At 39.8% G+C, this 27,714-nt stretch overlaps 1 protein-coding gene across 5 annotated transcripts; it reads left to right on the top strand.

Annotated features, from left to right (window-relative positions):
• The first annotated feature begins 82 nt into the window (after nt 1–82).
• Nucleotides 83–27,704, top strand: GABPB2 (GA binding protein transcription factor subunit beta 2). 5 transcript variants are annotated; one of them, XM_082653854.1, is made up of 10 exons: nt 83–252; nt 4,533–4,640; nt 6,567–6,734; nt 7,292–7,486; nt 9,620–9,758; nt 15,136–15,252; nt 17,741–17,926; nt 22,086–22,216; nt 22,343–22,525; nt 27,662–27,704. In XM_082653854.1, the coding sequence occupies exons 2-10, from the start codon at nt 4,533–4,535 to the stop codon at nt 27,683–27,685; spliced, it is 1,251 nt and encodes a 416-aa protein (XP_082509980.1). In that variant the 5' UTR covers nt 83–252; the 3' UTR covers nt 27,686–27,704. The 5 variants fall into 5 exon arrangements, with proteins under 5 accessions (XP_082509980.1, XP_082509978.1, XP_082509979.1 ...); XM_082653852.1 differs by lacking the exon at nt 27,662–27,704 and having other exon boundaries at nt 22,343–27,648; XM_082653853.1 differs by lacking the exon at nt 27,662–27,704 and having other exon boundaries at nt 4,474–4,640; nt 22,343–27,648.
• Nucleotides 27,705–27,714: the final 10 nt, after the last annotated feature.

Below are 27,714 nucleotides of genomic sequence, written 5' to 3'. Positions count from 1 at the left end.
ATGTGGCTTTTCTAATCATTTTTTCTTCATAGATTCCTCCGCCAGAAATTATATTCGCCGTATTCACTTCCGGGTCCGCCATTTTGCTGCCTCCATTTCTCCGCGAGGGGGGGGTTAAAGGCCCCCAAAATATGCATATGTGAAAAGGTCAAAAAGTAACCGTCAGTGACAGGGAGTCTTAACTAGAGAAGGAAACAGGACCAAACTGGCGGGCTCGGTGAAAACACAGCCGGCAACGTCCCGGACGAGGAGGTGAGGGGGAAGAAGAGATGCGTGGAATCGGGGGGTGTCACGGCTGGGAGGGAGGCTGCCTTGTAGAAGTTGCACCGCTTCTCAGCCCAGCCCCGGACTTCTGGATGCAGACGGAGCGGTGCCCCTTCACCAGAGCCGGGGCGGCTGGGGGAAGGAGAGGAAGGGGATGCTGCCGGGAGGAAGGGGAGGGGACTGGGAGGAGGTGAAGAATGGGGTGGGTGTAAGATCTGGGGCTGGGGAGCTGGACCGAGGGAAGCCAAGGCCACAGAGGTGACCACTAGGAGGCAGCGCGGAGCCCGGACCGGGGGCTGCTCCCTAGGCTGAGACCGTGGCTCCCTGCTCCTTCTTCCAAAAAGACAGAACGTCGCTGTGAGGCACGGGAGGAGTTGTGATACAGGAGAAAACGGAGACCCTAATTCTCTGACCCCAGTAATAGCCTAAAGATTATTAGTGAGCTCAGTAATCTGAGCAAGAGCAGTAAGGGCCCCGCCTCCAGTTCTTGCACAGTTGTTTGTACAGCTGGCGGCCCAGTGGGGACGTGTGCAATAGAAAAAGAAAAAAATGTCGTCAGATCATGGATTCTTCGCTTCCATTTCTCCTTCCCGTTAGCTTTCTCCTATTCTCACAGAATTCCTTGAGCCACTTGACATCATCTTATTCTACTCCCCCTTCCTAGGAGGACTTTCCTCTCTCATCTCTCTTTTTAAAACATCTCGGGAAAAGGACATTCTATGACTTTACTTTTTTTTTTTTTTTTTTTTTGGCCACGCTTTGTGCGCTGGTGGGATCTTAGTTCCCCAGCCAGGGATTGAACCCTGGCCCCGGCAGTGAAAGCACCAAGTCCTAACCACTGGACCTCCAGGGAATTCCCAGTAGAGGTGTTTGCGTCTTGGTGATACACTTTTTATATATAGTATAATTTGAGAAAATGTGAGTCATTTCTGCTAATGAACCACCTAAAATTTTGTTCTTTTTTTTCACTGTTTCTATCAGTTTGGTTTTATCTCTTTTTTTTAACTTTTTATTTTATATTGGAGTATAGTTGATTAACAATGTTTGTTCTTGTTTTAAACTATTAGTTGGGACTTCCTGGCAGTCCAGTGGTTAAGACTGCGCTTCCACAACGGCGGGCATGGGTGCAGCCAAAACCAAAAACTATTAGTAGGGACTTCCCTGGTGGAGCAGTGGTTAAGAATCCACCTGCCAGTGCACGGGACACGGGTTTCGAACCCTGGCCCGGGAAGATCCCACATGCCGCGGAGCAACTAAGCCGGTGCGCCACAACTACTGAGCCTGTACTCTAGAGCCTGCAAGCCACAACTACTGAGCCCGCGTGCCTAGAGCCCGTGCTCCACAGCAAGAGAAGCCACTGCAGTGAGAAACCCGAACACCGCAAGGAAGAGTAGCCCCCGCTCGCCGCGACTAGAGAAAGCCCGCGTACAGCAATGAAGACCCAACACAGCCATAAATAAATAAATAGTAATAACTAAATTGAAAGGCAGGTTTGATATTTTAAAAGAAAGATAACCATGGAGGAATGCAAATAGAAGTTTTCTGTAAGAAGGGTATGCTATCATTTTTTCTGTAACATTTTCTTAAGTCATAAAAACTTAGATCAGATTATAGACTTTCACACAATTAAAATTCATCCTCTGCTCCAGTCCAGTCACAGGACCTAGACTATATATTCATGTTGAACAATCTCCCCTAGTGGTCTCCTGGATACCCATGTTTGAGCACAATATTCTATGATATAGATTGGAATATTAAATAAAATAAATCTAAATCACATAGTGGCTAGATGATTCTCAAAAGTTTTGGTTCCAGGTTTTAATATTCTTAAAAATTATTAAGGACTCCAATCTGCTGTAACTATTGCTATTTACTGTTTTGAAATTAATTGTTAAATGTTAATTAAAATACAATAATAAATCCATTACATGTTAACATAAATAACAAAATTTTAACTTTATTTTTTTTATTATTATTATTATTTTTTGCGGTACGCGGGCCTCTCACTGTTGTGGCCTCTCCCGTTGCGGAGCACAGGCTCCGGACGTGCAGGCTCAGCAGCCATGGCTCACGAGCCCAGCCACTCCGCGGCATGTGGGATCTTCCCGGACCGGGGCTCGAACCCGCGTCCCCTGCATCGGCAGGCGGACTCTCAACCACTGCGCCACCAGGGAAGCCCTTCACATAAATAACAAAATTTTATGAAAGTAAATAACTTCCAAGTTAAAGAAATCGTGAGAAGAATGACATTGTTTGGGAATTACCTGGCAGTCCAGTGGTTAGGACTTGGTGCTTTCACTGACTGGGTTCAATCCCTGGCCGGGGGGGAACTAAGATCCCACAAGCACGGCCAAAACCAAAAAACAATGGCATTGTTTTATATTTTTGCAAATCTCTTTAACTTCTGGCTTAATAATTTTCATATGTATTTCTTATTTTCATATCTATTCTACATTCAATCTTTTGCAATATGTACTTGGAGAAAGGAGGAGTATTTTAATAGCTTGTTCAGGTAATTGTGGATATTCTTCTTTGATGTTACAACAAGTGGCAATTTCTTAAAAGTTAGTTGCAATGAGGAATCTGAAACCATGTCAATGAATGTTTTATACTTGATTACCTTAAAACCCATTGATCTGCTTTCACTTTGAATGAATCTTTTTACCGATTTTGTAACATGCATTGGTCATTTGAAAAATACTGGTTCACCAAATAATTCCCATCCTCCAAATGTTGATGCATTTTATACAGTATTAAAAAATCACATTCATTAGTATCACCACTACTTTTATGAGAAAAGTTTATAGTGAGCTATCAGCTCATGGAGGTGGATATTCCCAAAATTCTGTTTTTTGCATGGAAGCTGAAATTATAATTGATAATTGGCAGTAAATACTGCCAATTGTCTTCCTTGAAATGGCAGACTCTCTTTGTTCATTTTTTAAAATGAGAAATTACTTTTTACAATATGGACAAAGCAGTACAAGTTGAAAGGAAACATAATAAAAATTAAATTTATCAAGAATAGCCGTTTCCTCGTTGGTTGGAAGATTTGTAGTGAGTGGTGATTATATACCATTCAGACAATTCTGCATTGAATATAGAAACTTCTCACTATCCTGGGTATCCTTTATACCCAGGCCAGTTTCTGATTTACAGTAACCATCATTTGGGGTGGGGGGGCCCTGCAGTGGGTCTTCGTTGCTGCCCACGGCCTTTCTCTATTTGCGGCGAGCAGGGGCTACTCTTTGTTGCAGTGGGTGGGCTTCTCATTGCCGTGGCTTCTCTTGTTGCGGTGCACGAGCTCTAGGCGCACGGGCTTCAGTAGTTGTGGCTCATGGGCTCTAGAGCGCAGGCTCAGTAGTTGTGGCACATGGGCTTAGTTGCTCCGCGGCATGTGGGACCTTCCTGGACCAGGGATCAAACCCGTGTCCCCTGCATTGGCAGGCAGATTCTTAACCATTGTGCCACCAGGGAAGTCCCAGTAACCACCCATTTAAATGACCATTTTGCATGCTCTTCAGACTTAATCTCCACCATTTATTACCTTTGATTTCATGTGTTTAGCAACAGTTTTGTTTTTTTCTTTTACCCTAAATAACTGAGAGTTGGCTATATGCCTTTTACAGGGAATAAAAAATCTCTCCTACTCAGATGCTTTTTTTACTATGAGCTTTCACAAAGATTTAATAATGCCCAAATTATTAAGTGAAAAACTGTAATGATTTTAGACATAACTATACTTTTAAACAAAGTATGTAATCTGGCCAAGCTGATGACTTTGTTTAAAAAAAAACTCTAGGTGTTGCTGAGACACCTTCAACAGGTGCAGTGACGCCTCTGTTCATTTTTGAAAAAGTGTCTGCCATGTACCTGAGTCTCAGTATCCTTGGTTTATCTATTCATTTTTTGTTGTAATGTACTATTTCTACCCATGGTTGTTTCAAAGGGGTGAAATGCTGTTTTATTGATTCCTTAAGCTAGAAAGGCAGTAATGTGTTTCACATATTTCCAAAGTATTTTTCTGGAGATTGAAGGTGAGGGAACTATGGTTTAGGGCCAGAAACTTCCCAAATATCTGACTGTTTGTGTTAGATGAAGTAGAAAAGAAGTGCCTTATCAGATAGTCTGCTTGAGAAGTATCTTACATATATACAAGAGGTCTGCTAAAAACATACATACAAGAGGTCTTCTAAAAACATTTTACAGGCAGCTTTCCTCGTGTTTGAGTGACAGCTTCCCAAAAATTTGTGTTCCTATGCATAAAGATGTCTTTGGTGGACTTGGGGAAGAGGTTGCTAGAAGCAGCAAGAAAAGGCCAAGATGATGAAGTGAGAACATTGATGGCAAATGGTGCCCCATTCACCACAGACTGGGTAAGCTCTCTTAATTATTCCCAGCGTGCGCTGTTACCAACCTTTTTCATAAAGGCTAAACAGTCTGTACTGATTTTTCTTCATTCTCTTTCTGCCTCAGTCTCCTTACAAGCATTTCATTTTCTTTGCCTCATCTGAATATGTGGTTTTCCTTTTCTTTTAGTTTCCAAATTGAAAGAATCTCCTGTGGATATATGGGTGGTAATTGTAAGATACTATATACTTGTGATTTTCTATAATTTTTTAAAAATTATTTATTTATTTTTGGGGCTTCCTTGGTGGCGCAATGGTTGGGAGGCCGCCTGCCGATGCAGGGGACACGGGTTCGTGCCCCGGTCCGGGAGGATCCCACATGCCGCGGAGCGGCTGGGCCCGTGAGCCATGGCCGCTGAGCCTGCGCGTCCGGAGCCTGTGCTCCGCAGCGGGAAAGACCACAACAGTGAGAGGCCCGCGTACCACAAAAAAAAAAAAAAAAATTATTTATTTATTTTTGGCTGCATTGGGTCTTCGTTGCTGCTTGCGGTCTTTCTCTAGTTGCAGAGAGCGGGGGCTACTCTTCGTTGTGGTACGCAGGCTTCTCATTGCAGTGGCTTCTCTTGTTGCAGAGCGTGTGCTCTAGTAGTTGTGGCCCATGGGCTTAGTTGCTCCGCGGCATGTGGGATCTTCCCGGACCAGGGATTGAACCTGTTTCCCCTGCATTGGCAGGCGGATTCTTAACCACTGCACCACCAGGGAAGCCCTATAATGTTTTATTTTTTAGAGTATTTTCTAAAGGTTTACTTCTCCCTGGAGTGTACTTGGGTTATAGGCTGTAATTAGCTAGAAATTAAACAAAATCAGTGTACTGAGTGCATTTCTAAACTAATGAAACTCCTTGTTTCCTTTTCTCTAAAATGTTCTCATTAATAAGGAATAGCCTAGCCATTTTATTTCCTTTACCACTGTTAAAAAACATTAAAGAGAAAGGTGTAATTTCATGAGTTCAGACAGTCAACTTGGAGAGCAGAGTGTCAGAAGATCCAGGTCCCGGTTATAACATGGGTTTGCTTAGTATTCATAGATTTTGTAAGCATTGCCTAATTTTAACAATTCGATAAGCACTGTCCTCTGTTCTGGGGTGATTAATTCATAAATTTAGAGGCCAGCTGTTTCTTAGCACTTCACAAAAAGGAAGAAAGGAAACCCATGAGATTAGCATTTCTATAAATAGGCCTGAAAAGAGCAATGTGAATTAAATCCAATCAGGTAAAGAGAGTGAATATATGAAAAGCAAAGAATAACAAAATAGGTTTTAAAATAGAGAGCATAACACGAAAAAGGAATAGATCTCTGGCCAAAATGGATGCTGATAGATAACTGTGATTAGTAACAAGACTTACTTTGAGATGATACAGACGTGCTTATTGCTATTGACACCATTGCTATTTTTTTCTGCGGGGTGCGGGGGGGCACTTCATCTCATCAGTATTTTTGCTTAGCTTTACTGTGGTAACAAACTTCTCTTTCAACCAATTAAATATGTACCCTAAATTTCACATGTAACTTTCTAGTCTCTGCCCTTTTCCTAGAATTGTTTTGAACTTGCCTATCCCTTCCCTTTATCCCTGACTCAGAATGCTCTTTTCTATCCATTTTTTTTAACCTTCTTCTAAGGCCTATTTAAAATCATACCCTTTATGGAATTTTACCTGGTAAGTCTACCTGACTTAAATCCATTATACTTAGCGCTTCTTTAATTGGTTGTATATTTATTTGTCCATTAGTGTATTAATTTTAATGAAATAATTTCTTCAGCTTATCTGTCCAGCCAGTTTCTCTCTCCAAGGACAGGAACCTAGGCGTCACCTGTTGTTCATTTGTATCCCTCCAGTAATGATTTAGGACTCTGCACACAGTTGATATTAAATGAGTATTATTTTCCCACAGCTTGGAACATCACCCCTCCACCTTGCAGCCCAGTATGGTCATTATTCCACAGCAGAAGTGCTCCTTCGAGCAGGCGTTAGCAGGGATGCCCGGACCAAAGTGGACAGGACCCCCTTGCACATGGCTGCAGCTGATGGACATGCACACATCGTGGAACTACTTGTTAGGGTAAAGCAAGAAGAGTGAGGGGGTCTATATTGTAAAAAAGACAAATACCTCCCTGTTTTTTTACTTCAACAGGTGGTAGGAAACTAGGTTGGGAAAGATTAAGTTTAGGACAGTTTATAGTATTGAATTGCATCTCTTTCAAGAGTCATCATGGCTATGAGGATTTTATTTTCTAAGTTTTTAAAGGCTAAACAAACTTTATTGAACTTTCTTCATTTTTCTGCTGCAGGTGTTCTCTGATCTTATGCCTATTTTTTCAGGCACTCAGCTCTCTGTTAATAAATGCAACAAAAATCTGTTCTTTTCCTCTTCCTCTCCCATCTGTTATAATTTCCAACTATGTCCTTAAAAGGTCCTCTCATTTAAGGCATTGTGTTTATGAGCATTCAGGAGAATTTGAATTCAGGAGACATGTTTTTCCCTTTGATATTTCTTAAACATTTCTAAATTTGAATATGTGTAATCTCTATGGAAATCCTCTGTATATGGTGATGGGATATTGTACCTGTGCTACTGTAACCAGTGTCTCTTTGAAAAAAATTACTTTTCTATGACAGAATGGTGCAGATGTGAATGCCAAGGACATGCTGAAGATGACAGCTTTGCACTGGGCCACAGAGCACCACCATCGAGATGTTGTAGAGCTACTTATCAAATATGGAGCTGATGTCCATGCTTTCAGCAAGTTTGATAAATCTGCCTTTGACATAGCCCTGGAGAAAAACAATGCTGAGATTCTGGTCATCCTTCAGGTCCTGTTCTTTTTATACACCACAGTATACTTCAGTTGAAGTTAAGGATTTTTTGTAGGAGCTGAATCAAAACTGAATTTTCTCTATCTTATCAAAGTAATACTTCCATTATGTCTCAATCTTGTGACTCAGTGTCATTAGTATCTTTAAAAAAATAATAATATTCTATAAAGCCCTGAATTATTCATGGTGATTGAAGAACAATGTTGTGGCCAGTACAAAAATAAGTTTTTAATTTGGCTTTAGAATGTTTTTTCTCCATGAAAATTTCCCTTTCTAATTAAACTTGACTTGGGATAATATTAAAAACCTCTTTATGTTTTATGAATATACATCAGCTCTTGTGAGATAGTACATAGCTCTAAAGCATATTGAGTCATAAGGAAGCCATCTCAGAATTAAAAATCAGCTGTGATGATATCATCCATTGATTTCCTAAGCCAGCACTGGTATATCAGGAAATAACAGGATGAGAGATACAAAGATTAGTAGGACATAGCCCTGTCCTTGGAGTGTTTACAGTATGATGAAGGTAAAGACAAGATATAAAGCATTACAGTACTATGGTGGTAAACAGATACCTAGTAAGTATTACAGGAGGGAGTATTGATAATGCTTAAGGCAAGGATTAAAGTATATGTAGGCTCTGAACTGAGTTTTGAAGGAGTAGTAGGCAGAGGTGTGAGAAGATGATATTCTAGGCTAGAAAAAGCAAATCAAAGACAGAGGTGGGAAAGGACATGGAATATTCAGGAAAGAGTAAGTAGTTCTGTGACCAGAGATTGGGCAAGAGAAGCAGAGTTTGGGAGTGGCAGGAGCTAAGGCTTGAGAGGCTGAGTTCTGAACATAGGGTTGTTAGATGGCATGCAAAAGAGTAGGGACTATTGGGCTTCCCTGGTGGCGCAGTGGTTGAGAGTCTGCCTGCCGATGTAGTGGACGCGGGTTCGTGCCCAGGTCCGGGAAGATCCCACGTGCCGCGAAGCAGCTGGGCCCGTGAGCCATGGCCGCTGAGCCTCCATGTCTGGACCTCAACAGGAGAGGCCACAACAGTGAGAGGCCCGCGTACCACAAAAAAAAAAAAAAAAAAAAAAGAGTATGGACTATTTTGTGGGCAAGGGGGATCCAATAGAAGCTTTTAAGTAGAGAATTGATATGATAAGATTTTTTAAAATGATGATTGTTTGGAGTGTGGTACAGACTTGAGAGAGAAGACACTTAATGCTGAAGATCTTCATTAGGCCAGGCAAGAGCCAATGAAGGCTTGAATTAAGGAAGTGATAATGGAGGGTAAAGAAGGAATTTTACAGTAATCAGAGAATGGATAATCTGTTTCAATTGAAGCTCTTAACAAGGGGATAATTATATGTAAAAAAATAACCATTTCTACTGTATTATCAGTGGTTGGTTGGTTTTTTCTGACATATGGTTCCCTATAGACTGGTTATTCTCTTCAACTTTCAATTCCTTGTTTAGAGACCTTTTATAATTTGACTTTTTTTTAGTAGTGATCATGTTTGTAGAAAACTGCTTATGAAAGTAAAAAAATAAAATAAAGATAAGCATCTTTATACCGAAATTGTGCAGATATCCCTAGAAGCAGAAGTGCAGCATATGGAACTAGACTTTAAAATCCAGCACTCATTTATTTGCTTGTTATATATTCTCTTAGGGATTTCTTCAATGGCAGAATGGAATAAGTAGTTGGACAAAACTCTGGAGAATATTGTTCTGTGTAGATTCTCTGCAGGGATCTCCAGCTAGCACATTGTCTTGTACATAATTGATCATAGAATATTAGTGCTGGAAATTACTTTTTAGGCCACCCCCTTTATTTTTCAAATTAAAAACCAATATCCAGAGAGGTTAAGTGAATTGTCTAGAAGTTTTTGCAAATAATAATGCCTTTTTTTTTTTTCTAAAGTAGAGATAAGCTTGGGAAAGCAATCTAATGTCTCTGTTGCCCTGGTTTGAGAAAAAACAGTCATCTTAATGAGAACTGTGAGGTCCCTGGGACATTGTGCACCGGAACTAGTTCTGCTTGACAGAGCATTGTACGGGGGCTGTTCAGTAACTGTATAACTAAGGCTGGTTAGTAAGTGTTCTGACTTTGAAATATCTTGCATTGTTTTATAGGAAGCAATGCAGAATCAGGTGAATGCTAATCCTGAGAGAGCCAACCCTGTGACTATGGGTACCCCATTCATCTTCACGTCAGGAGAAGTTGTCAACCTCGCAAGCCTTGTTTCTTCAGCCAGCGCCAAAACAGCCTCAGGTAATGTTCTGATAATGTGACATTTATCTTAGGCTTAAAATGAACAGAATTACAGGTTTTCTTATGAGATGAATAGGTACCCTGTCTGATACCCACTCCTTTATTAAAACATTCCTCAAATGGAAGATTTATAATAGATTTAAAAGCTAATGCACTGGGCTTCCCTGGTGGCACGGTGGTTGAGAGTCCGCCTGCCGATGCAGGGGACGCGGGTTCGTGCCCCGGTCCGGGAGGATCCCACGTGCCACAGAGCGGCTGGGCCCATGAGCCATGGCTGCTGAGCCTGTGCGTCCGGAGCCTGTGCTCTGCAACGGGAGAGGCCACAACAGTGAGAGGCCCGCGTACATCTAAAAAAAAAAAAAAAAAAAAAAGCTAATGCACTTATTCTTTCTAAGGGAAGGGAAAATCATACATTGGGATTGTACATAAGTGTTTACTGTGTTAAAAGTAAAATATTCTACAGATTAATCTGTTGAAGGGTTATGTCTGACCCCTAAATGAAAATATACGGGTGCTTTAATATGGTACTGCTAAGGAAAATAGTTAAATATTTATAGTCTAAGGCAGTAACAAAGCAGAATAAACATAAATGGTTATTGGAATGCTGATATATATAAGAGGTACATGTGATTATTTGACTAAAGTGTAAGAGTCTTGATTTGTTCTTGAGAACATATATAACAACAAAATAGCAAAGAAAAGCACTTGGTGTTGATCTTTTGAGACTTGTATGTTTTTAACAAAAATATCTATCTAAAAAGGAGCAAATCCACTTTGCTGTACAGCAGAAACTAAAACATTATAAATCAACTATACTCTAATAAAAATTTTTTAAAAATAAAAATAAAAAGGAGCAAATTGAGTTTATTTTCAACATCTCCTTACAAATACTTGTTTTACAATGAAGGAACTTGTGTCCTCATTTAAATAAATTTTCCTACTGACTCTTGGTTTCTTTTTCTGTTTCTGACTTTCATTTAAAAATACACAACTGTATTCATAGTTAAGTTTGTAAAATATCAAAGGAAGATCTTGAATGAGGTATTATTATTGAGAGGCATTGTAAAATAGAAAGAACACACTATACATAGAATTTTGCATTCAGAACTGCTTTCAAATACTGATTTATTACTTGGCTAAGATGCTTGACCTTGGAAAAATTACTTCTCTAAGCCTTCTGTACTCATATATAAAATTGGGATATAATAATCTACTTTATGAGGTTGTTGTGAGACTTAGATTTTGTATTTCAGTACCCACTTTATAGCAGGGCTTCAGTAATAGCTAATGTTAAGTGGAAATACAACTTCTCAGTGAAGGTTGAGTCCATCATGCCCACAAGGGGGCAGTAGTGACCTTCATTTTATAACTATCAACTGTTGTTTAAAATCACTGTTAATCAGAATATTCACAGCCATTTGGATTTGTTGTGGTTCAGGCCTCACTGATTAGAACAAGTGCTTTTTTAATCCAAAAGTTTTTAGAAGCCAATAAAGTTATATGTTCACAGACACGTATTGAATAAAAAGAGCTAGAGTTAAGTCTTTAGTCTAACTACTGAAATTCTGCAGATTCTTATCTGGAATGATAAGCAAAGTTGAAGACATTCAGGATAGAGATTCTTAGTCTTAATTCCCATGGACCTATATCATGCTTGTCGTGTTGCTTTTGGCAAACCTACTCTTCTTTCTCTCTTCTGTATGTTGACAACGGCAAATTGAAATTGCTAAACTGTCACATAATTAGAGCTGATCTCTCCAGTGTCATCTTACTCATGAAGCAGTTCTACCTAGATATTCCCCTTTAGGGAATTGGCCTATCTGATGCTTAATCAGTGCAGATAAAAGAAAGGGAAAAGTTATAAGACAAATTCAGGTTGTGTTATTGAACTGGATTAAAGGATTTTCTTTTCCTGAATGGTGGGGTAGGCCTCTTGTTTCCCATCATCCAGTAATATTGTTAAGAATTAACTGGAAAGACCTTAAAAAAAAAAAACAATTAACTGAAAGTATCATAGGATTATCATTTTGGTGGATTTTTTTTTTTTTTTTTTTTTTTTTTTTGCTACACCCCACACCATGTGGGATCTTAGTTCCCCAACCAGGGATTGAACCCATGCCTCCTGCATTGGAAGCCCGGAGTCATAACCACTGGACTGCCAGGAAAGTCCTTGGTGGATATTTTTGATACCAAAATCCAGATTATAAAGTTTGCTTTCAATTTTCCATTTGTGACTTAAAGATATCAGTCATCAGTGCCACCATCAAACTGCAGTGATTTGGGAAGGCAGACTAATTTAAACATTAATCAGAGCAAAACAAAGTTATGAAGATGAATTTCCTGTTTCTGTAGAATCATAAGATGCACTCCAAAGTCAAATATAAATTGCCTTATATTGGTTCATAAAGGGTACAGGCTTTGGAATCTAATATTAGGTTCTAATCTGGGCTCTGACATTTACTAGCTGCATGACCCTGGGCAAGTTACTTAATTTTTCTGGATCTAGTTTGCTGAGGTTGCCTAGCCAACCATAGCACACTACCCTAAATCCTGGTCTGAAGAGCGTATTTATTTATATAAGCCACATTCTGAATAGGTAAAAAGTTGTCACTAACAATGCCATTTCCCTTCCAAAAACAACAGCAACCATGCACATTTCACTTTATTTGATGTGGGGTCTTATATTAAAGAGAATGAAGGAATTAACATTATTTAACAATAAAGTACTTTATTTTCCTAGAACTACCTGGGATAAGTCTAAAGAGGTAATTTGCATCATCTCTTCAGTTTCAACTGTATATGTCAGAATACTAAACCTAATTTGTCACATATGTTCTTCATTTTGCTATTGAGGGGAAGTTGGGTGAGTCATTATGTTTGAATCAAAGGGAGAGCACCCTTAGGTTGGAATCATTTTATGCTAAGAAGTATATAATGCCTTTCTCATGAAGCAGTTCTACCCAGGTATTCTCCTTTAGCTTGGTGGCCTACCTGATGTTTGTCCTAGAACTTTAATTATAACAGCCTTGCTTGTGTGTGTGTCTGTGTGTGTATGTGTGTGTTTTAACTGTGGTAAAATAATAACAGCCTCTTTTTTTATTGTTAGTGACTTACTGTCACATATATTCCAACCTCCATGAGGCATATATCTAAAAATTGCTTATTCCTTGTTTGTTTCATCTGTGAGTTTTATGTCAGCACTTGGTACGATAGTCTGAGTGATAAGAAAAACATGAACTAAGCAGGAAAATTAGGGTATAGGCTATAGCTGAATCTTGCTCTTACTGAAGTCATTAGATAGACACAGGCTCCTTTCTAGAGGTCAAGCACTGTGTTCTACTCAGACCATTTGGTTCCCTGAGTATTTCATGAGAAATTAAAATAAGTATATTATTACTATCTCTACCCTTATCTTCACTCCCACAGTCATCACCCAAAAACTTTGATTAAGATAGTTTGCAGCTATGTGTATTATACAAGTAATCCACCTTTTTATGGAAAAATCTTCTGAAATTTAAATTTATAAACCAGTTAAACTAACTAGATTAATCATATCAGAAAAGGACTTTAAGGTTTTTTTAAGTACTTTATAGATAATTGACTTTTTTTAAGCATAGTAGTGGGAGAACTTAAGAGTACATTTAGGGCTTCCCTGGTGGCGCAGTGGTTAGGTATCCGCCTGCCAATGCAGGGGACATGGGTTCAAGCCCTGATCCAGGAAGATCCCACATGCCGCCGAACACCTAAGCCCATGAGCCACAACTACTGAGCCTGCGCTCTAGAGGCCTCGAGCCACAACTGCTGAGCCCGCGTGTCACAACTACTGAAGCCTGCACACCTAGAGCCCATGCTCCGCATCAAGAGAAGCCACCACAATGAGAAGCCTGTGCACCGCAACAAAGCGTAACCCCCATTTGCCACAACTAGAGAAAGCCCGCGTGCAGCAATGAAGACCCAATGCAGCCAAAAATAAAATAAATTAAGAAAAAAAAAAGCGCATTTAAAAAGAAAATAGGGCTTCCCTGGTGGCGCAGTGGTTGAGAGTCCGCCTGCCGATGCAGGGGACATGGGTTCGTGTCCCGGTCCGGGAAGATCCCACACGCCGCAGAGCGGCTGGGCCCGTGAGCCATGACCATGGACCCTGCGCGTCTGGAGCCTGTGCTCCGCAACAGGAGAGGCCACAACAGTGAGAGGCCTGCGTACTGCAAAAAAAAGAAAAGAAAAGAAGTGTATCAGTCACATTTCAGTCAGGTGACAAAGCTACATATGGTGTAGTTTTACTATACGTAATTTTATTGTACATATAAAATAAATATATTTATTTTATTATACATATATAATAATATATATATTATAAGTATATAATTTATAAGCTTATAAACTTAATTTATAAACACTTTTTAGTAACAATGGAGTAACTACTATGAGGAGAGGAGAAATCAGGAATAGCCAGTAAGGGGAGCAGCCACTACTTCTGTATGACAAAACTTAATCTCATGCCAGATGACAAGAAATATTTATGGGGTCCAGCTTCAGTATCACAAGATACGGCAAAGAAGGGTGGATTTGCAGCCAAGAAGCAATTAATTCACAACTGGTACAATAAGTATCTCTGAAATTATAGTGAAAGAGGGAAATGAAATTCATGTTATAAAAGTTTGATTTATGCAAAACTGTTGAGTAATACTTTCAGTTCATAAAGTTAGGAGTGCCTATTGCCAGATCTAATACACTTCCCTCTTGGAACTTAGCTGTAAGGATATCACACAGATACAAGAGAAAAAGATTATGAACAAATTGTTTTTGAAAAGCACATCATGACTTAACTAAAGTAGGTAAAGTAGGTAATTGTTTAGCCTTTGACATTCAATATGTGAAACTTCACGTTTTTAATGTCTTTGCGCTTGAGATCAGTCCTAGTCTTCTCACCTCTCTAGCTGATGAATAGAAGTAGCATGGTTGAATTAAGCCCAGGAGGGGTCTATTCCCTCAACACTGCTTAGTTTGGGGTGAGGCATGCTTTGTACCCTTACTGCCTGGTGCCAAGGAGAGCGCTGCATAGCCAGCCTAGGGAGTGGGTGGCACTCTTGGTCTGTTAGCTACTGGTGCTCAGCATTGGCAATGCCAAGAGAATGATCAAATGAAGGGAATGTAGTGTGGCCCTATACCAAGCATATTACCTTAATCCACTTTAAAGAGAAGACTTTAAACCTTAAGAGTTTTAACACCATGATAATTGGTTTTTGTAAGTTTGCATTAGAGAGCAAGATTAAGCACATTAGAGTGAAAAGCTGAGGTTTTGATTTAATAAGCCATTTTTAGTTCATCTCAATTTATTCTCTCCGCTGGACCTCATTTGCTTTTTTTACCGAAATAGGTGACCCCCATGCCTCCTCAACAGTACACTTCTCAAATTCTACCACCTCAGTGCTGGCCACCCTTGCAGCTCTTGCTGAGGCATCAGCCCCCCTCTGCAACTCACACAGAGCCACAGGTAGGTAAGGGATATCTGCTGGGTGAATCACCATTTCTTCTTTTGCTTTTGAATCTCCAGCAGATTTAATTTGCATGAAATGTTAAAGAATTATGGTTAGAGACAGCTAGGATAAAGGGATGTAGAGTCATTGAGCATCAGAAAGAAAAATCGCTAAGCAATATAATCAGTCAGCTGAATAATATCAGAGAATAAGTTATTCCTTTGTAGTTTTTCAGCTTCAAGTTTGTTTATCCTGACTCCAGTTGCATCAGATTGAAATGTTTAGTCTTATATTAGCAGAGTTTTGGAAATACTCTATGTTATGCTTTGTCTGATGCTATCATAGAATGATTCAAAATAGCAGCCTAAATATCTTGTATTAAAGCATCAAAATACATGGGACTGCTATCTGGCTCATTGTTATATTCTTTGTACCTCAGGTTGGCTTGCTTCTGTTTTCACTGGAGATGTTATTTTGGCATTTCCAGTGGATTTGTGAAGATACATTCTGTATAGTGCCCTTCTTATTTTAAAACAGAAAGGTTTCAGGTCACTTAGCCCAAGCTAGTGACCCACAGGGAAAAGGCTTAAGGCTTCATATAGGTAGGGGACAAATAGTCATAGGTAGGGCTAAATAGTCATTTAGGAATCTTTCTGGAAACCTCTGGCAGTCTGCTCCATCATAAATGAAAGCAGATTGTTGATTTCTTTCTGCCGTTGACACTTGGATGCTGAGAACATTCCTCCAATCCTATTTTTCCAACTGACAACAATCATAAAGATCTCTACTCAGATGTGTATGAGTGAACAGCATGGCAGAGGAAAAAGCAATGTATTAAACTTGTGCTTGTTATTCTTTTGATTTGTTCTTTGATGTTGGATAAATCATTTAACTTCTCCAGGTCTCAGTCTCCTCATCTCTGACATGATGGTTGGATTAGATTACCTGTCAGGGTCCTTTCAGCTATAACATTTAACTGTTCTTCGTTTCTAAGAGGTGTGGATGCTCTATTTCCACTGAACTGCCTGAATGTGTCTCATGGATAGTCCCTACCCCACTTAGTGCAGAGTTCTACTTGTGACTCTTTAGATATAGAAATTTCATAGTGGTAGGAGCTGTTTCCCCTAATAGTTACTGGGGATACTGACTAACCAAACTGAAAATCTTTATTCAACATGATACATGTAAAGCTCTTAGAAAGGTACCTGGCACATAGTATCATTGCTGTTAATGTTATTGTTGATCTGTCAGATGAGAGAAGCCATCTACTATTTTTGTCTATCAGACTTCTTCAATGTTTTGACTTCTGGACATATTATTTTGTTAATTCACTATTAAATGCCTTTATTTCTTATAGAAATAGATCTCTATAGTTATTTTTCTAAGCTCTCTAAAGTTGTTTAGACTTTCAAGATGCTTTCTGAAAAAGGAGTTCTGAGATCAAATATGTTTGGGAAACTCAGCATATCTTATTTTATATTAGAGAGTCACAATGCTCATTAGTCTGTTAGGGTCTCTGATACTTCCTACAAGATAAACACAAAAATTTAAGCATATTTAAACGAGCATTTTGAAAATGTATTTGTACATAGAACCTATCTTTAGTGAAAGCTAACATGTCAATGAAGACATTTTACTTATTTATTTATTTTTATTTTTGGCTGCGTTGGGTCTTCGTTGCTGCACGCGGGCTTTCTCTAGTTGCAGCGAGCGGGGGCTGCTCTTCGTTGGGGTGCACGGGCTTCTTACTGTGGTGGCCTCTCTTGCTGCGGAGCACGGGCTCTAGGCGTGCGGGCTTCAGTAGTTGTGGCACGTGGGCTCAGTAGTTGTGGCACACAGGCTTAGTTGCTCCGTGGCATGTGGGATCCTCCTGGACCAGGGCTCGAACCCGTGTTCCCTGCATTGGCAGGCAGATTCTTAACCATTGCGCCACCAGGGAAGTCCCTGAAGACATTTTAGAAAGTACTGTTCTAATGCATTCCCTGTTTTCTTTCTTTTTAAAAAAATTTTTTTAATTTATTTTTATTTATTTTATTTTCGGCTGTGTTAGGTCTATCATTGCTATGTGCGGGCTTTCTCTAGTTGTGGCGAGCGGGGGCTACTTCTCATTGCGGTGCACGGGCTTCTCATCACGGTGGCTTCTCGTTGCGGACTACGGGCTCTAGGCTCGCAGGCTTCAGTAGTTGTGGCACACAGGCTCAGTAGTTGTGGTGCACAGGCTTAGTTGCTCCACAGCATGTGGGATCTTCCCAGGCTTGAACCCATCTCCCCTGCATTAGCAGGCGGATTCTTAACCACTGTGCCACCAGGGACGCCCTCCCTGTTTTCTTTTCGCCTCTGACTTAGCATTGTTTACAGGAGCTTGCTTTTGTGAACTGTGTTGAATCTAACTTTTTTTTTCAAGTTTTTCTATCCCTGATATTATCAGTTTTAAGGGGGCTGAAATTACTGTACTTCTATTTTTTTTTAAAGCTGAAATGTTATGTTTCCTTTTGTCATCTGTAGCTAATTCAGAGGAAATCATAGAAGGAAATTCTGTTGACTCATCAATCCAGCAAGTGGTGGGGAGTGGAGGCCAGAGGGTCATCACCATAGTGACTGATGGAGTCCCTCTGGGTAATATCCAAACTGCAATCCCTACTGGAGGCATTGGCCAGCCATTTATTGTAACTATGCAAGATGGACAGCAAGGTGAGTTATCCCATTTAAACAATTGTTTATTAAAAGATACTTTAGACACTCAACACACCTCTAAAAATGAGGCATTAGGGGGACTTCCCTGGCGGTCCAGTGGTTAAGACTCCGCACTTCCAGTGCAGGGGGCGTGGGTTCAATCCCTGGTTGGGGAACTAAGATCCCACAGGCCACGTGGTATGGCCAAAAAAAAAAAAATATATATGAGGCATTAGGGCAAGTAGTGGGAATGGGAGAAAGCCAGATGCCAGATGGGACAAAGAAGCTCTGAAAAAGGAAAAGAAACAGAAGCCAGGCTGGCAAAGGCTATTTCTCCTCATATATATAAAATCTGTGAGTAAAACCAATAATCTGGTAGAAAAAAGAGCAAATAATGTCAACTAGTAGTTCACAGAAAAGAAAACAGGAAAAAAATAGGAAAATACGTTCAACCTACTTCTTTCATGCAAGAGAAATATAAATAAATACTGCAGCAAGATACCATTAAAGCACTATATTGTCAAGGGTATGGGGAAACAGGCAATCTTATAAATCACTGGTGAGAGTGTAAATTACTGCATCCTCTGAAGAGCAAACTGTCAATATGTATCAGTATTGAAGATGCATATACCTTTTGGCTAAAAAGTTATTTTTCTATGAATTTATATTCACACACACAGAAATGACATATATACTAAATTATTCATTACAGCATTATTTGTAATCATCAGAGATTACAAAGAACCTAAGTAGAAGTCATTAAGGAACTGGATAAATAAATTATGATACACACCACCCATGCAATGGAATACTATGCAGCTATAAAAAACAATGAGGAAGATTCTTGTATGCAAGTATGGTCTGATCTCCAAAATATATTAAGTGACAAGAGCAAGATGCAGGGGTGTGTAGAGTATACTACATTTGTATTTTTAAAAAAGGGAAATATATGTATATTTGCTAATATGTTCATAGACTTAGACTATCTCTGGAAGAACATTCAGAAATAACATTGGTAACATTGGTTCCCTTGTAGCAGGGCACCTGGGTAGCTAGGGATGGATAGGAAAGACTATCTCTGGAAGAACATTCAGAAATAACACTGATAACATTGGTTCCCTTGTGGCAGGGCACCTGGGTAGCTAGGGACGGATAGGAAGCTTTTCAATGTATATGCTTTTATAGCTTTTAATCTTTGAACCATGTGAATGTATTACATATTTTAAAAATACATAAGTAAATTTTTTTGAAAAAAGAAAGAAACTAATCGTTACAACTTCATTTCTCAGAAATACTGAAGGTTGAAGAAGGAGGGTTGGTATAATTACCTTTTGTGTCATCAAAATTTTGATTTGGCCTAAATAATTATGGGGATTTTATAATTTTCAAATTATTTGAATTGATGGATCTTTGCAGTATGGGAAGAAACAGTAGAAATTAAACCTTTATAATTCGGGCTTTGGTATCATAAATTCTTGGAGCTTATTTGAAAATATACCACTGATATTTTTGTGGACATGATTATCATTTAAAGTTTTGGGGGACTCATTGAGTAAGTGAGAGCCTCTGCTTGTAATGGAGTTAAATAAATGAGAACGAAGTTGTTTTAAGGAAAAAAATAAAATTTGAGGTTTTGCATAGATAAACTACACTACTTTTTAAAAAAAATTTTTTTAAAATTACTTATTAAAAAAACATTACTTATTTGTTTATTTTTTTTTGGCTGTGTTGGGTCTTTGTTGCTGCATGAGGGCTTTCTCTAGTTGCGGCTAGCGGGGGCTACTTTTTTTTTTTTTTTTTTTTGCGGTACGCGGGCCTCTCACTGTTGCGGCCTCTCCCATTGCAGAGCACAGGCTCCAGACGCGCAGGCTCAGCGGCCGCGGCTCGCGGGCCTAGCCGCTCCGCGGCATGTGGGATCTTCCCGGATCGGGGCACGAACCCGTGTCCCCTGCATCGGGAGGCGGACTCTCAACCACTGCACCACCAGGGAAGCCCTGTCGGGGGCTACTTTTCGTTGCAGTGTGCAGGGTTTCTCATTGAGCCCGGAGTACGGGCTCTAGGTGCACGGGCTCAATAGTTGTAGCTCATGGGCTCTAGAGTGCAGGCTCAGTAGTTGTGGTGCACTGGCTTAGTTGCTCCGCGGCATTTGGGATCGTTCCTGACCAGGGCTCAGACCCGTGTCCCCTGCCTTGACAGGCGGATTCTTAACCACTGCACCACCTGGGAAGTCCACTACACTACTTTTTACAGATGCATTTAACCAGGCCCAAAGAAGGAGAGCTGAAATTTTGTTAATTAATTGTAAGAAATTTTTAATACCAGACAGAATTTCCATTTCCACTTAGCAGATATCCAAGATGCTTTCTACTGCTATCAGTTGATGAGTGTTCAAGGAATACAAGCTAATGTTAAAATCAACCAATCCAAATAACTAGGTAAATCTGCTTTAAACAAAAATCACAATGCAACCTAAAACCTAAGTATAATTTTAACTTTTTATTTTGAGATAATCATATATTCATTCATGTATAGTTGTAAGAAATAATACAGAAAGATCCCATATACCTATCACCCAGTTTCCCCCAATGGTAACATTTTTTATAACTCTAGTACAATATTACAGACAGGAAATTGACATTGGTACAATCCACCAACCTTATTGAGATTTTTTCCAGTTTTATATGCATTCATTTGTGAGTTTGTGTTCTATGCAATTTAATGCATCAACACCACCAAAGTTGAGATACAAAACAGTTCCATAACCGAGATTCCTTTTGCTACTCTGTATTCCTTGTGTTATAGCCACTTCCCTTCCCACCTCATTCCTAACCACTGGCAACCACTAACTAATTCATCTGTTCTCTATCTTTATATTTTTGTCATTTCAAGAATGTTATATAAATGGAATCACACAGTATATAGCCTTTTGACATTGGCTTTTTTCTCTCAGCATAATTTCCTTAAGGTCTATCCAAGTTGATGTTTGTATCAATAGTTCATTTCTTTTTATTGCTGAGTAGTATTCCATGGTATAGATGTACCATAGTTTGGTTAACCATTTACCTACTTAATCTGTCTCCAGGTTTTGGCTATATCTGAGTAAAGCTGTTATGATCAATCGTGTACAGGTTGTATGGGAACATAAGTTTTCAATTTTCTGGGGTAAATGTCCAAAAGTAAAATTTCCGGGTCATATGGTAAATGCATGTTTACTTTTGTAAAACACTGCCAAACTATTTTCTACAGTGACTGTACCATTTTACATTTCCACCAGCAATTTATGAATAATCCAGTTTCCCACATTCTTGCCAGCGTTTGGTGTTATCACTATTTTTTTTTAAATTTTAGCCATTCGGATAGGTGTGTAGTGCATCATGTGTGTTGTGTGCATATGTGTGTTGACCCTTTTCTCACTTATCTATGAGAAGAGAAATAAATTAGACACAGCTAATGGCAAACTGCTTTCATGAAAGGTTTCTCAAAATTCTTATTTAAGATATCAGACCTACTTTAGATAAGTTATTCCTGCAGAATTGTAAGCTAAGTGGTCACAGCTTCTGATCTACAGTCAGACATTTCTATATAAAAGCCTCAGAGTTGGGTCTTAACTGCATGGCTTCCAAACCTGCAAATCTTCACCCTTCCTTTCTGAGGTCTTCTTAGTGCCTCTAATCTTTTTGGTTTCTCTCTGTAAAGCCATGCCTTGCCTATTGATTCTAAAATCCAAAGAGATATGAACAGTGAGACATCAGAGAATATATTTCAGTTTAGATGATTTTTTTTTTGGCTGCGTTGGGTCTTCATTGCTGTGTGCAGGCTTTCTCTAGTTGCGGTGAGCAGGGGTTACTCTTCGTTGTGGTGCACAGGTTTCTCATTGCGGTGGCTTCTCTTGTTGCAGAGCACGGGCTCTAGGTGGACAGGCTTCAGTAGTTGTGGCTCTCAGGCTCTAGAGCGCAGGCTCAGTAGTTGTGGAGCACGGGCTTAGTTGCTCCACGGCATGTGGGATGTTCCCAGACCAGGGCTTGAACCCGTGTCCCCTGCATTGGCAGGTAGATTCTTAACCACTGCGCCACCAGGGAAGCCCTATATTTTAGTTTATTGTCTGATTCAAAGTAAGCAAAGTCTCTTTGTTTTACTATGTATTCATCACCTCCAATTGGTGTCCTTTGGCTTATAGTTTTAACTGTACCTGCTGGTCAGGTTGCAGAGGAGACTGTCATTGAAGAAGAGGCAGAAGAAGCAGAGAAATTGCCACTGACTAAGAAACCAAGGATAGAAGAGATGACAGACAGTGTGGAGGAAAGCAAGGTAATGTTTTTAGCAGTGGTGGAGAGAAGAGAAGGCAAAGGTTCAAAAGCCAGAACTTTCAAGGCCCATACCCTTCTTTTTTGTCTACTCTCAGGAATTCTTACCTGTGGCGGTTTACTTTTACAGGAAGGCACTGAAAGAGAGCTACTTCAGCAGCAACTCCAGGAGGCTAATCGAAGAGCCCAGGAATACCGACACCAGCTCCTAAAGAAAGAGCAGGAGGCAGAACAGTACCGCCTCAAGCTAGAGGCCATGGCCCGACAACAGCCCAATGGAGTTGATTTCACCATGGTTGAAGAGGTGGCTGAGGTAGATGCTGTAGTAGTTACAGAGGGGGAGATGGAGGAGAGAGAGACAGAAGTGACTGGGGCAGTAGGGACCACAGAGCCTCATACTGGAGTTTCCATGGAAACTGTTTCAACTTAATGTGCAAGGGCCACAGCTTGTGCTGTGTCTATCTTTTTCCTCTTTTTAAAAGAAAATACAAAGGACAAACATTGTATAAAAATTAAGAATGTCCTAAAGAAGAAAACTATAGCAGGGTACAGAGTTTGGGCTCAGGAAGGCTCTCTATGCAACTGGAAAATTCAAAGCCAAATTTAGGGAACAAGTCTTCTGAGGGACCAAAAGAATAAGGACCAAATTTCTCAGCTCACTTCATTGCTTGAAGCATAGAGGTAAAAGAATGCTGGATGTTGCAGATTGATTGTTTTTTAAATAACTGACTTTCTATGAAAAGATTTTAAAATAATATTCCTAATATGGACACACCCAGAGCCTTTAATATTATAGTTGTACCATCAAGTGACCTGAAACTGCCTTAGATTTATGATGTGTACCTGTTAGAGGAGAAACCTAATTGGAAGGAGGGATTAGATGCAAGTTCTGGGGAAGAGAAAGAAATATATTCCACTTCCAAAGGAGCAGGCAGGCACTCCCCACTATCCTGAGTTAATTTCACTGAAAAGAAATGTGTGATTGCCTGACTGAATTTGCATCCATTGTGTGTCCATAGCTCAGATGCCAGTTTAAGAAACTGAAATAGAATTTTTAAAAACTGGAAAGGAGAGAAGTGTATATAAATCCAAAATCCTCCAGGCTGTGCCTCTACAATGCTGGAAAGTGGCCAGAAAGAGGCTCATGGGGTTAGGAAACAATCTGGTCCTGAGATACCAACTTTGCTCTGGCTGGATTTTATGAAATCGCAATCCGGAGGGTAGTCTGTTGTCAGAACAACTTGCTTCCAACCATTTATTTATGTAATACCAAGCTTTAATATCAACTTTTTAATTTTATAAAACTTTGTTGAGTTTTCTAAGTGTGCCTTTCTGTGGAACTTACATGGTATCCTCTCATATGCAAGAAAAGACAGGGGGAGAGATGAATGCTGAGGATGTTGTATAGCTTTCTCCATCTGATTTGGGTTGAGTAAATTGCTCTATTTCCTTAAGGTCGGGCCTTGTGCAGAGCTTTTGTGCCTTATAGTTGCTCAGTGTGTGCTGGCAAAGGGAGTGAGAACTACCAGTGCCGTAATGTAAGGAACCAAAGATTCTGACCAGATGCTTCGTCACCTGACTCTCTTCTCTCCCACTATGCCTGCTCCCTTTGCCTATATACTTTTGAAAGTGTTTCATTGCTGGGATTTCTTGGAGTTTTTTTAAAAAAGGGAATACGGATGGAGAGAGAGGGGTTATGGAGAGGTCATCATCCTGGACTTGCTTGCTTGCTTTGTTGTAAATTAAAAGCAACCAGAGGGAGCTGTGCCAAGTAAACATTTGAATGACTGTTTAGAATATGGTTTTCTTAATTAGCAATCATGGGGAAAACATACATTTTTAATTTGGAATAAAATGTGACAGTTGACATGGTTCTGTTTACCTTGATTAGTGAAGTAATTTGCTGCAGTTTTCCAGAGGTGCAGAATCATTTGGGGCTTAAAATAGACTGAAAACGTAACTCCCCAAACCAAATTTAACAAACAGAATTGGCTATTAGAGGTTTATAGACAAAAATATCAGTTTTGAAATTAATCTTGGCTACGGGCCAGCGTAGCTAGGTTTTCTCCATGGACCAAGTACTAAGCACTTCCCAGATGATCAGAGATTAGTCTGCACTGTTGGGGATGATGGAGAAATGCAGTGGAGCAGCCTAGGTAAGGGAGAGGGTAAAATTGTGGTATCTGCTGTCAAGTCGTCCTATTTCTGTTTGCAATATTTTTCCTTTTTCTGAGTCCCTTTGTGAATCAGGTGCTAACAATAAGCTGCTATTGTGTGCCATTTCAAAGCTTTAGCTTAACTATAGAGGGACCAAGTGTTATTTTAGATGTGTTTTGTGTGTGTTCTTGGTGCATACATTGACTTTAATTCCTTCTTTTATTCTTTCCTGTTCAGGGAGTGGAGGTTAACTGTGTAGAAAATATGCAGGCCCAACCACCTCACTCTCTGAGGTAGCTTCTTATTGAGGGCGGGGAGTTTCCATCCAACACTCTCTTCTGAGCATACAGAGTACCTACTGTTTGGGGGAACTGTTTAGAGTTTCTTATTATTCTGTTTTTGTAAGAGCCTATCATTCCCACCCAGTAAAATATCTAATACAGCCCAAGTCATTTTTGATGATGGGCTCTCTGAGATAGGGAGTTAAAGGGGGGGTTGGGATAGGGGGAGAGAGAAGGGAAATGTCTAGAAAGGGGTGGGTAGCAAAAGGGCACTTGTTTTTATTTACTTGGAATAGACCTTTTAGCATCCCAGAGAAGGGAAATAGGGCTTGATCTCTAATTGTATTGCCATAGAGAGAATGGTAGGTCAGGATCCCTTGAAGTAGTTAGATTAAATATTAAAGACATGAATGGCCGTACCATTGTATGATTTTGCATATTTTTCTGGATCAGCCATGGAAGTTGGAAAAATGTTCCTAGATCTTCTGGGTTTGGGGATTCCAACTGGCTTATTGGTAAGGTTGGATTACAGAGAATCAAACAGACAAGTGGTTCAGAGATGGTACTTGAGCAGGAGAAACCTGAAGCCTAGGATGATTGCCTACTTTAAAATAAAGCTGCTTTAATAATATCAGTATTAATATAGGAATATTAGACCCTACATTTACATTTTGGTTTTAAGCTTTCCCCTAAAAAGGAGAAAGAAATAAATCTTAATATTTCTGTTCTTGTTCCTGGTTTCAGGGAAATTACTTACAAATGTATAAACGTACATTCCCTTCCTATCACTACCTTTGTGGGATCCCTTAATTGTAATGCCAGAGTTGAGGTCTCTTAATTGAAATATGGGAGAACTTGGCTTTAGGTTTTCTGTATATTGAACTCAGCACCTTAAAAGGTGTTCTTTTTCTCTGTCAGATCTGTGTTTCATAATTTTTGCCTTTGCCTCTCCCCCTTTTTCAGCCTTAGCACTGCATTATTAAAATATTTGTGTCTGCTCAGTAATATTAGAAATCTGTGGCATGCAAAATGACTTTTTTTTATATTGCTGTAAAAGAAATGAATTTAACAGAGGGCTTTCCAGTTGAAGTTAGGTATTTTGTGACCAGGGCATTGTTAACACCCCTTTGCTGCACGTATATATTGTGTACATTTATAAACACATATGAATTTTCCCACTTTTCTCTTTGTTTATTTGAGGTTCAACTCTAAAGTACCTGGTAAAAGCTGAAAATATTTTTATTTCATTAAAAACATTAGAGAGGGTTTCTTTCAATTGAGTAAAGACACTGAGGAAGAAAAAGCAAGCATTTCTTTGGCCCTTTTTCCGAGGCATGCTCAACTGGCAGTAATAAGAAACCTGAGGAGTGAGGCCCTAGGGAGAGCTAGTACCAAGCTTTGCAGAGATTTCTTTAGCATACAGTGTGATGACATTGGTAAACTGAAAGATTCAGAGCAGGGTCAGGGGTAGAGATGGAGCTGCCTTTCCACAGAGCAAACCTCCTTTCAGCTCCTATGGTAGCTGTTTTGACTGGCATTTGTATAATTTCTTACACCTCTGAAAAGGAAAGAAACCCTAGATAAAGTTCCATGGCAGAAGGAGCAGACATTCTATACATCTGCTTCCCAGTTTAGGCATCTCAGCCTTTTAAGGAATGATCATTTTGAGAAAGACTTCTGTGGCTCTTTTCCTAACAAACAACATTATAGACCCTCAGAGCTAGAAGACATGAGGCATGTAGTGAACTATTCCCAGAAGTTTAATATTGAGTGGGAATCGGGCTTTGTCCAGATTTGTTGGAGAATGGCCTCCTGTTCTCTACTTGTTATATAGACATCTCTGTATGGCCAGAAAAGGAGCTTTAGAATGGAATACATATTAAGACCGCCTATGTGCTGCTCTAGGCTCTTATCTATTTCCACTTTATGTGATATTTTCCCCTTCTGAGTTAGTACTCTATTTCCTATGCCAGTATATTTAACAAGAGACCAGGAGCAAGAAGGATGTAAATTCAAATTAAGTAGCTTTGAACCTCTGGTGCTGCCTTTTTTTTTTTTTTTTAAGCCTCTCTTAAGATTAGGAGGTGGGGTGATATCCCTAGACTCCAGACTACTACATAGCAATTTGGCTTGTTAATGGCAGGAAATTGTGATTCCCTGTCTCTCTCCTCCCCTTTCCCCTCTAACTACTTCTGCCTCTGTGACCCCATTGTTCTTATCTCACTGAGTCTTTCCCCGGCACTAGAATTTAATTAATAGGTCATTTCTAATCTATGCGCCTTGTCTTTCCTCCTTCTGTCCCCTCCTTCCCTACCACATATTTTCTGTTTATTCTTAAGTGATTTGTTTCTGAGAATTAATCTAGGTCATACCCTATATCCTGTGCTTCCTAGTTGGTCTCAGGCATCTTGCTCTATCAACAGTAATGATAGCAGCAGCTCCCTTCTCTGGCTTTGCCCTGTGTACTGTCCTTCTGCCAAGGCCATTTGTGTTGGGGGGGAGCAGAGACAGGGTAGGTGGGGTGCCTAGCTTCTTCTCAAAACATCTTCAGTTTTTTGGGTTGTCTGACAGCTTTATGTACAGTATGTTTTAAGAAAACTTAAGTATAATTCTCTTTTTTATTTAGGATTTTAATTAAATAGGGTTTGATTCCGATGAGCAAGTTTGTGTGTGTGTGTGTGTGTGTGTGAGCATTTGTGTGTATGTACACCTATACAGATCTATATTATATATACAATTTTTGTACTATCATTTAAAATAAAAAAATGTTTCTTACTAAAATGCCAAAGTCTTACCATTTCAGGTGTCATTGAAATTTTTTTTCCATCTCCTGGGCAAAAATTGTATCTACTGCCTGGTCACAGATAATCCTTAAGAGCAAGTTTTCCCCGTCCTACTGAGCTAATGAGGGTGGAGCAGTGGGAGGGTGGTTTTGGTGGGGGGAGCATCTTCTTTCCCCTCTTTGGTGCCTCTTCTGACCCATTCACACTCTCTACCTTTTCCTTATCTAGCTACTCCTCAGCTGGTATTCTTAAGAGGCAGAGCAAGTTGAGGTAAGAACTGA

Source organism: Grampus griseus, assembly GCF_964374135.1.
Source record: "Grampus griseus genome assembly, chromosome: 1".
Lineage (NCBI taxonomy): Eukaryota > Metazoa > Chordata > Mammalia > Artiodactyla > Delphinidae > Grampus > Grampus griseus.
The sequence above is the reverse complement of the archived record's forward strand: the minus strand, read 5'-3'. Positions and strand labels throughout refer to the sequence as shown.